The sequence below is a fragment of the Ammodytes marinus genome (assembly GCF_949987685.1).
Source record: "Ammodytes marinus genome assembly, chromosome: 4".
Classification (NCBI taxonomy): domain Eukaryota; kingdom Metazoa; phylum Chordata; class Actinopteri; order Uranoscopiformes; family Ammodytidae; genus Ammodytes; species Ammodytes marinus.
This window is the reverse complement of record NC_137233.1, coordinates 2,265,512-2,276,782: the sequence shown is the minus strand read 5'-3', so window position 1 is coordinate 2,276,782 and position 11,271 is coordinate 2,265,512. Positions and strand designations below refer to the sequence as shown.

General features: G+C 39.7%; 2 protein-coding genes across 2 annotated transcripts in view; both read right to left on the bottom strand.

Moving 5' to 3' along the window:
• The window catches only part of angpt4 (angiopoietin 4), a gene marked incomplete at both ends in the record, with an annotated part of 42,457 nt that extends 36,416 nt beyond the window's left edge, over positions 1-6,041 (bottom strand). Inside the window, one exon of the mRNA XM_080026819.1 lies at positions 5,643-6,041. Within this exon, the coding sequence (XP_079882945.1) occupies positions 5,643-6,041 (399 nt within the window). The remainder of the gene's footprint in view (positions 1-5,642) is intronic.
• Positions 1-11,271, bottom strand: part of cox6c (cytochrome c oxidase subunit 6C) — a 104,754-nt gene that overhangs the window by 46,212 nt on the left and 47,271 nt on the right. The gene's annotated exons all lie outside the window — the stretch shown is intronic.

Here is an 11,271-nt window from a genome sequence, read left to right as displayed (position 1 = left end):
GTCTCTTCCTCCCTACCTCTTACTCTCTCTCCATCTCTCTCTCTCCCTCCCTCTCTCTTTCTCTCCCTATCTCTCTCCCTCTCTCTCCTTCCCACTCTCTCTCTCCCTCCCTACCTTCCTCTCTCCCTCTCCCTCCCTCTATCTCTCTCTCCCTCCCTCCCCCCTCTCACTCTCTTTCTCTCTCTCTTTCTCTCTCTCAAATAGCCACAGACACCAAACCGCAGCCCCAATAAACCATAGAATGAGTCAAACTAGAGAAATATGACTCAACACTTTGAACTGCAATGGGTTTATTAGTGCATTAGTGTTATAACTGAATATTTGTGCTAAAGAAATGGTCATGAACTTTAACTTTTATAACTTTTATTACTGTTTTCATTGTCCCAGCAATGTTATTATTATCATATTTTTTATTTATTTTTTTGTCTACTAAAATGTATGTCCATGCTATTGTGCCTTGTTTGTTATAGCCTATGGTCTGATAGTTTGGCTTGTGTGTGTGTGTGTGTGTGTGTGTGAGTGTGTGTGTGTGTGTGTGTGTGTGTGTGTGTGTGCGTGCTTGTGTTGATCTTGACAAACTTTAATTGTTTTTATGTTTATTAGCATTAGTATCATCAACTTGTATTGTATTGGGATACATGTGTATGTTTTATTCATAGCTTTATATTTATTTTGATTATTATTTTTTTCATCTTTTTAGAGAGAAATCTTACCACCAGTCCAGGGCCAGCAGATGTATAAAAATGTATTTTCTATATAATTTATCAATGCACAGATAGTAGCCTACATTGTCCCTGCAATAAATAAACTAATGTTGGATTCAAGTAATGTTCAAACTGAGTGTTGTGTAAAATTGCAGCGGGTTCTTTTTCAGACTCCCCTCCACAGAAATACTTTGTGCCAATAAACACAATTTATTTTCAATATTTTCATTAGACATAATTGTCTCCAAAGGGAAAATCCTTCTGACTTCAGATATCCTCTTACTAGCGCTGTTGCAACACTACGAGACATTTTTGGCTTTGAATAAAATGTCTCAACTACGACAGCGTATTAGGGCCACCGGGTGATAAATAAATAAAATAAAACACAGCCGGGGGACAGTGGGTAATATTTCAAGTAAAGTTAATTATTATTATTTATTGGTTCATTTCAGGGACATTGCAAACTAATCAACATTCAAAATGTAAGTGAGCCAGAGTTAGCCTTAAGAAGCTAGTTTACATCTGTTGTCCCCGGCCAGATATACAAAAGGCAACCTAAAATTACAGAAATAAAATGTCCACATTAAAGTTATATATTAGAGATTTAAGCCTTAAATTCTATACTTAAAAGGTTCTCCAAGGAACTTTAAGTTTGTGTTCATTCTAGCATCACATGGACAAAAGCGGTAGTGTTTTTACTACGCCAGCTGTTGTTCCTGGGTGAGCGTACCCATGACAAAGGCATTAAGAAAAAATATATAAAAATAGCATTCTTTGCACTGATGGTCTCATTTGCTGTTACATGTAATTTATGATCATCAGAGGAAAAATTTGACTATTTCAGAAATATATAAAAGTTCCTCGTAGCACCTTTAAAGTGCATTTTCATCAGCTGCTTACATCTTTGTGGACAGCCCAAACTTTTAAACATTTAACAAAGGTTTCCTTATAGGAATCGAACCCGGCAAAAAAAATCTCAGAGAATATCCAAGTATTTTTCATGCAAATGTTTGAATTTAATGTTGAACGTTTCTTAAGTGTTATCTATGGGGTAATATACAACAGTTGTTTCCTCATAGTTTAATGTCAAAACAACAAAGTGAAGCGTCCTAAAGGCCACACTAGACGCTCCGTCATCTGAAGTCTGAACAGTTTTAAGGACTTTCTGGCTTTAATATGTGATGAGTGACTTCCTGTAAAAGAAACTATTCGTCACCACTGACTGTATGTATGAGAAACACTAATATAGAGAAGAATGTGGACACAAGGAGTGAATCTACTGTCTGTGTTTAGTGTGTGTGTGTGTGTGTGTGTGTGAGCGTGTGTGTGAGCGTGTGTGTGTGTGTGTGTGGGAGCGTGTGTGGGGTTATTAGGAAATGAGACACTACAGCAGACAGACTGTGAGACACAAGACATCTGTGGTTCTGTAGAAAAACTCGCTTTGTGAATTTTTGCATCTGTTTTATCAATAAGTTTCATTTAGAAACACAAGTTTGATAGTCCTTTATGTTGCAAATGTTCCTTTTCTTTAGACTGGTCCATTCAGCTTGGTTTTGCCTTACTTTTTGAATGTGTTGTATTTGAATTTAGAATAAGTTTATTGTATATTTTTTCTTCATCTTTTTTTTATCCTTATATTGTATTGCACCTTGAGACAGTTTTTGTAATTTGTGTTATACCATGTAAGCATTCGGTGATCGCACATGGATTTTATACCTTCTGTTGTACGTCCAGGTTTTTTCTTAGCAGTAGAATCAACAACTGAAACATTTCTTGGGCTCTTTTTAGGATTTTCCTGAGCTCCTGCACCAGTGTCAGGGAGGGGGGGAGGTGGGGGACACCAGTTTGTAAACGCTGCCATACTGGTCAACTCGTTTGGCGATGGCTTGAATGTAACAAACATTTATTCATATGAAAAAGTTACGCACTATAACTTTAATTTGCATACAAACTTGTGGTTGGAAACATACTTTCAGGAGCCAGGAGGGACTTGAAGAAAGAGAAAGGAAGAGACAGACTAGACATAGTTATCTTTTGTCCAAATTGAATTAAATGATAAGACGATAGTGACAAACGTGTGGACTGATGTTTAGGAGTCACAGCGATTATATACTGAGCTGAACCTTACACACACACACACACACACACACACACAGTGTTACTCTGTGTGTGTGTGTGTGTGTGTGTGTGTGTGTGTGTGTGTGTGTGTGTGTGGTTGTGTGCGATAGAAAGGTGAAAGTGTGTCTGTCTTTCTCCTGTCGTTGATGCAGACTTCAGCTCTGGACTTAACCCACGACTCCTGTGACGTTTAACAGTGTGGGTGGTAAACACACACACAGTCGTAGACACACACACACACACACACACCGTCGTACACACACACATACACACACACACACACACACACACACACACACATATACACACACACACACACACACACACACACACACACGATGGGGGGTGGAATGAGTCCCGGAGAATTTGCCACACATACACACATGTGATTAATTTCTAAATACCCATATGTGTGTATGTGTGTGCATCATGGACGTGATTTGTATAACACAGCCAAAATCACGACACACGCACTTTTGACTTCTGCAGTCAAACGTGTGGGAGTATGTGTGTGTGTGTGTGTGTGAGTGTGTGTGTGTGTGTGTGTGTGTGTGTGTGTCTGCCTGTGTGTGTGTGTGTGTTCTGCCACTGCCCTTGCACTCTGTATAATCTCCCTGGTTCAATCTCAGTGAAGTACCACTCTGGATTTACACTCTCTGCAGATCTAAATCTTTCTCGTACGGTAATCCAATCCCTCCTTCACACACAAAAGAAGTGGTCTCTAGTAGTCGGCAGAAATAATGAAATTCTCACTCGCTCCATTTACACTGGAATGTATCCGAACCAATGTAACGTATAAGGTACAATCTGAGTGGATGTGCACCAAACTGTTGAAAAGAGGAGATCTTACTTAAGTTTTATACACTATGGGCCGGTTTCGCAGACATGGATTAAGCCTAGTTCTGGACTAAATTGTACCTTCAATGGACAATCTCCATTCAAAATTCCATTTAGTCCAGGACTAGGCTTAATTCATGTCTGTGAAACTGGCCCTTTATCTTCAAGTGGCCTATGTTTTTGCCACTGTAGGCTATGGAGAAACAGACATCGGATTATTCTACATTTCTGAATAGTCTTTTGACCACTGAGCCACAGTTAAATAGGAATATTTACATTGGAGTTTTAGGATCAGGAGTTCGAAAAAAAATTAGTAGGACTTTTTTTTTCATTTTGCATTTGCCCAAAAATTTTTTTTGAAATTCTTAAAGACCTACTTCACCGGTGGAAATATGAAGGTGTATTGAACTCTGAGATCCTATGTAGTATAAATGTGTAAAGATTTAAGAAATCAGTTCACCCTAGCCTGAGAAAAGGCATAAAGATTTTTTTATGGTGTCACAGACACATATTTGTGAATAAGGTCAACAGTTGTACAAGACTGCAGTGCACACACAGTATGTACAGGTAGCGGATCATGAGGAGATATTCACTGATTTTGACAACAAGCGTTCTCCATAAACAACACTGACTCCACCTTTAAATACTTTGCACAACAACATTTTTCTGCAGAATCTCTGAAGGACAGACATGAGAACAAGACTTTTACACTGGTTTTCATTAGACAGAGTGCGGTCACAACTCCAGTGAAAAACCACAGATGAAAGAATTATATTTTGTCCGGACAACGGGAGGGGGAAAAGCTCTCAGTGCCTTTTCTCCTGATTGAAACCAGCTGTCACTCAACCCCAAACTTTGATCTCCGTACGACAGATCACCGAGGAAGTAAATCTAGCTCGGTGCAATCTATAATAACAACTTGTTGGACTTCACTGCGTACACAGCTGCTGAAGCTAAATGACGTTTCTGTTGAAGGACACACACACACACACACACACACACACACACACACACACACACACACACACTCACACACACTCACACACCCTCACACACCCTGGGTCAACGTACAATTCAACACAGATTGTATTATTGTTTTGTTTCTCCAAGTCTGTGGAGGGTTTAAATGGTCATCCATCCATCAATTGTCATATTAGTAGTTCAACTCACCCTAGGTCTATGATATGTTTTTTAACCTTCAAATCAACGTGTTAAAAACAATGGTTCCAAGTTGTGTTATATCTAGAATACGAAATATCTAATGTCTCCAAACAACATTCAAAAAATTCCTTCATCTATCCTCCGTAAAGATTAAGGGTTCAGTTCAAAGCAGACATGATAAATAGACTGTGCTTATATAGCGCTTTTCTAGTTGAAATGCTTTACACTGCCATCACCCCCCCCCCCAAACACACACACACACACACACTGATGTCAGAGAGGGTTCTGCCCATCAGAAAATCCGAAGGCTTTATGATCAAACTACATTGTTTGTCTTTCACTAACCCATTCATACACACTTATGCAACATTGTCAGCAACTACCACGCAGGGTGCATTCTAAACATCATGATACACTTGGGGTTCAGTGTCTCTTTGCCCAGGGACACCTTGACATGTGGTGAGAGGCGGGGATTGAACCACCAACCCTAAGATCAGTGGCGAACGCTCTACCTTCTTACCCACAGTCGTGTAATGTTTTTTTCTTTAGATAGATAGATAGATAGATAGATAGATAGATAGATAGATAGATAGATAGATAGATAGATAGATAGATAGATAGATAGATAGATAGATAGATAGATAGATAGATAGATAGATAGATAGATAGATAGATAGATAGATAGATAGTTTTACTGTCATTGCATAACACAACAAAGTTTGCTGCACCGCTCCAACTAGCAGCATTTAAACTTACATGTTGTGTGCAAAATATCTAAAGTCTCCAATCAAGATGAAAAAAGTAAGTCGATTAATCTCCTACCTTCTGCAGCCACTGTGTGTTGTTCTCCATGGTGCTTTCCAGCTGCTGTAGTTTCTGAGCCGATGATTCCGATGAGTCCACCGGCGGCGAGTCTCTCTGCACTACACTGGCGCCTGTGTGTGAGCCGCCGTACTGTCCCGTGTGTGGCTGAGATCCCACTACGCTCTGGCATCCGTCCATCTCCGGAAGTATGAAGGTGTAGCTGCACTGGCCGTGTTGGATGCGGTGGAATTTTCGCCTTTTCTCAGCACCACTAGAAGAGCCACCATTACCTCTTCTCTGGCTTCTCCCAGACCCCCCACCACCACTTCGCTCTGATGAGCCTCCACTCACAATGACTGACAAGGTCCAGAGGAGCAAAAGCAGCAGAAAATCCTGGTTGAGATTTAAGCCTTTCATGGCGCTCTCTTTGAAATGTATTCAGGTTTTCTTTGAAGGGTCAAGAGAAGATTGTTCACGATTTGACCCCGATCCACTTTGTGAAATTCATCTGTCTGAGTGGTGGAAGATATATTGAAGTCTGTTCACCTACCTGTCAATTCATGAATTGGGATTTGAAGTCCATTTAGAGTCTTCTGTTGAATTTCAGAGACAAAAAATAATAGAAATTGAGATACCAGAAGCTACACCTGTTGTGTGGTTGTCTCTCGTTGCCTCCTGACTTGCTTGGAAGATGTACATCAGATAAGTTGGTCAATAAGTTGCTTCCATCTCCTTAATGTCTTGATATTGGTTCTGTGTGGTCCAGGTTTAGAAGAAGGGTTTTCAGGATGGCTCCATTGACTTGATCCTCTGCAAGTCTTTCATGGTTGTCAGTCAAAAAATGTGTTCCTTAAAATATAGATGGATGGAAGGCTAGAAAGGTGGAATTTGAGGGTTTTAAAATATAGTGTGTATCAAGAATGGAGGATAATCAATGTCCAGAGTCACTGAAATAATGCAAAAATCAATTAAAAATATGTTTAAATACAAGATGAGGGCATCATAAAAAGAGATTTAAAGTTGCATGTAAATGAAAAACGACCAAAAATCTCAAATTTCTCCAAATGTCCAAGAATTCAAAGAAAAGAGAGAAAGTATTTTAGGAGTATTTAGTTGCCTCTCATCCCTCCCTAGTGGCTCCAGTTTCAGAAGTGGCCGGAGAGAAATACTTCTGCCCCGTTCTTATCTGGGTCTGAGAAAAGGAGGAATGATCGGGAGAGAGAGAGAGAGAGGGAGAGAGAGAGAGAGGGAGGGAGGGACAGGAGACCTGAGGGAGGTCTATTAGTGTAGCCTCTCTCTCTTTCTCTCTCTCTGTATGTGGGTTGAGTGGACAAGAAAGGAAGGAGAGAAGGAATGAGAAGTAGCCAGAAAAAGAAAGAAGGGATTGATTAAGAGTGAAAAAGAGGCTTGAGAGAGAGAGAGATAGAGGGAGAGATAGAGAGAGGAGGAGAGAGAGAGAGAGAGAGAGAGAGAGAGAGACAGGCTGATAAGAGAAATAGACAAGCTCTGAGAAAGACTGTTGACAGACGGAGGAAAGGCAGAAAGAAATGAGCAGATAGAAGACGAAAGAGATTCTAAACTGGGTCTAGAAACTAATCTTTCAGTTCTGAAGTCGATCCAAACGCCTTGTATGGTCATTTACACTGAGTCAGCAACTGGAAGCCGGAGATTTTTTATTCACTTTGTCCTCTTAGGTCACTCACTCACTTGCCACAAAATCTGTCGTCCACTTTAAAAACAGCAACTTCCCAACAGCAATAAGAACACTCAATTCCCCCGCTGTTAAAGTTGTGTTGTATTTTCGTCTTCCTATCTTTTAAAGAGTGAGTTAAAACAAAAGCAAAGCAATGGTGATTGAGCGTATGACTCACTGATGAAAGCTCTTGTATGTGCAGTTTTGCAGAGTAAAGGCCGTTGCACACCTGGCTCGACGTGAATAAACGGCACGAAAAAGCAAATATTTTCAAAGGTGAATTTTGTCGTATCTCACTTTAGGAAGCGACGTTCCAGAAAAAACGAACTCAGTTCGAAAAATTAAAAGCCGCAAATTTGCGAAGCGAAATTACGGCGCTGGTGTGGAAGCTTGTATTGACTGTGTATACATTCGGTAATTATTATAATAACGTGCAAATTAATCGATGAATAAAACGCGCCCGGTGTGCAAAGGCCTTAATGCTGCACTAAATTCAAATGCAGCGCACAGTAAGCGACCACTGCATGCATTCCACTGTACTAAGAAGACAGAAAGTTCTGACTTGGTAGTACCGAGTTCCGGCCTACAAACGCTCCAGTGCATATTAAAGTACTTTACAAAAATATTTTTATTTTTATTTATTTATATTTTTTTTGTAAATTTTTATAAGACATGGTCCAAGGTCCCAAATTCTCAAAATTGGTGAAAAGTTATTTTGCTTAATTATCACTGTGACATGCAGAAAACTACCTCCCCTCCCCTCCTTTAGGTTCGGTTTTGAAAGGAACTCTGGAGGATGAGGACCAAAGGGCCACACACAATTACACCTACTGCCAAGACCGCTAGGAACAACGAAACTCAATATGACTGAAAACAACTTGAATAGACACTATAAGGACTTTACGACGTGCGCCCCCCATGTACTATTCTATTCATTCTAAACACAGCCATGTTTGGGGGGCATCTTGGGACATCAATAGTCCAAGGCAGAAATACTTGCATCTCTCTCTCTCTCTCTCTCTCTCTCATCTGTCCTGCTGCTCTTCACTTCACATAGAAACACATACAAAGATTAGTTCCAGGCAAATGGCCTAGTCCCAGGCTTATGAAACACACACTCTACATGTTGGATGGTGTCTGTGTGTGTGTGTGTGTGTGTGTGTGTGTGTGTGTGTGTGTGTGTGTGTGTGTGTTGGGGTGGAGGGGGGGGGCACACTATGTAAGTTGTCAATTATTGAGTTTATTTGCACAGCGGTAGAATGTTCTGCAGAAGTTGAACCGATATGAACGGAGATAAAATTCTTTGATTAAAAAAAAACACAGCGCGATAATAGACACACTTACAGATACGTGCAAGAAGATAAAAATCCCTAAAAAGTGCTTAAACAATAAAAGATAAATGGAAGCAAAGATGCAGAGAACAAAAGGAGGTTCTGTTACACTGCACCATCCCCTGCAAGATAAAAAGGCTTCTCCTATCGTCTTACTACCAACTTCTTGTACGTTTGGACATGATCCAGTTTTATTTTCAGCGATCGGAGACACACTTAAACCTGCAGTGTGTAATATGATATCATCAAGAAAGTTCTACAAAGTTCTAGAATGCAACACTCCCTGGGTAACCCCACCCCTTTTGAATAATAACAGAAGCTACAGTGGCCTTCAAGGACAAGAACAATTCTAATTTCTAAACAATGCACCTGATGACATTCCAACTATGACGCTTTCAAGATGGCGGCACTAGGCCTTGGTCCAAGATATGCAGAAATATGGACATATAAGAGACCCTTTCTAAGGGAAAAAAAATATTCTAAAAATGTTTTTCAGCTATTATGCACTAAATTAAATGTACTTATGGATATTATAATTACTTTCTACAAAATCTGCTAGGAAATAAAACCCAAAATTCTACACACTGCAGGTTTAAAGGTCAGTGCTAGAAGATAAAAATCCTAAAATGTGCTAAAAGAAATTAGGAAGCAAATATACAGAGAACAAAAGGAGGTTTCATGCTGAGAAGATTTGTCACTGTGAGATAAAAAGCTGCTCTCATCGTCTTACCAACAATTACTTGTGCATTTGGACATTATCAAATTTTATTTCCAGCCCGACTTGAACCCCAGTCTACAGTTACTGCTTTGTTGGGACATAAGTCTTACCCTATGTTCCAATACCCATACTTCCCTACTATTTAGTATGCCAGAAAAAGAATTAGGATGTCCCAATGCATGCACGTCAATTGTACTATGCTGAAAATTACATAAATGCCCCACTAACTCCAATAGCATTTTGGAGTATTCGTCTTGATTGTCGAAATTTCTCGTAATAATGAAAAAAAATCTTCCTTATCTGATTTTTTTTTCTCTCCCGTGGCCTAATACTCTTTTGTACTTTAGTATGTAGTGTAGTCAAAAGAAAAAGTATGTGATTTGGAGCGCAGGGTTAGTTTTGGCCGGGGCAGGGCAGGGGGACAGGGGGAGGGGGGGTTGGGTCGTTCACTTGATGTTGGCCAATTGGTCCTTTGGGGGAAAGCAAGAGGGGTTACACTAGGCGAGTGGCTTCTGCCCCAAACGCAGATCATTCTCATGGGAACGGGAACGGACGGAGAGAGACGGCACACAGAGCTAAAACACATAGAGCTGCAACACGTAGAGATGCAACAGATAGAGCTGCTGTCCCTGCTGAAACAACAGGGGATTCATAGAGGGACCGACCACCCAGAGTCCCAAGTTAGATTATATTTTTTTTGTTACTGTATTTTTTTGTTTTTCTATTTCAATCAATCAATATCCTTTATTTAACCAGGTAAAAAAATCATTATTTAGTTTAAAGTGACTACGAGTTAACTTTTAAATATTTCTGAAACAGTCTCATGTTTCCTCTGATGATCATAAATTACATGTAACAGCAAACGAGACCATCAGTGCAAAGAATGCTATTTTTATATAGTTTTTTCTAAATATCTAATGCCCAGAGTTTTGTGCTACACAGGTACTTCAAATTCTCTTATTGCATAATTTTGTATTTTGGTTTTATAGGAAAGTAACATATGAATGAGATTATATCTAAAATTACTCTACTTACGTGAACTCAAAAAGCCTCTAGTTTCAGTCCTCTGTGACATCTGATACTTGTTATCAACCTGACAAACACACGAGCGAAGACATCTGATTTTTATCTACGAGACAATTTGTTTTGATTTATAAGTGACGAAATCTTGAGGAGTTTTGGCTCAAGCAAGTGCCAAACAAAATGCTAACACAGTGTTTCCCCTAGAATATTTTTTAGGCCCGGTGGTAAGAGCTGATAAAGAGTATGCGCGCCACGTGCGTACCAAATTTCTAGAAGACATTGACCAAAACGAACCCCATTTGGGATGAGCCTCTTTTGACAGCCCGTTAAAAATGAGGGCATAGGGTTATACTTTCACATTCATCAGTACGTTTGTACATGTGGTGTTTCTCACAGGATTTAGATCAGGATAGATCCTGCTGGGTGAGAATGGACCTTCTAGGGGGGTCTGGGGGCATCCCCCTGCAGAAGAAACCTTATCCTTTTAAAGTTAAATACATCAATCTGGTGCACTTTGAGAGGCGAAATCTGTTCAATTCTGTGCTCTGTAAACAACTGTCATATGTCCTGCCTATAACTATTTTCTGTAATAATTTGGAGATACAAGCCACGTAATCTATTGAAGAAAAACACGTGGATTTCAATGAAAAAAAACAATAAACACTAAGATCTAATATAGACAAGTCCTGTCTAGTACTCATTTCTGGAATAATCTGAATCACCTCACCTTGAAGCTAGCCTACTGAAACATTGTTTTAATTTATTTTTCATGCAAATAGCCTTGTTGAAAATTAATTAATTAACATAGGCTACACATCATGATTAGCCTATCAACATGTGTGCTTCTTAAGGCAACTTCCCTATTCCGACCATTATATTTCA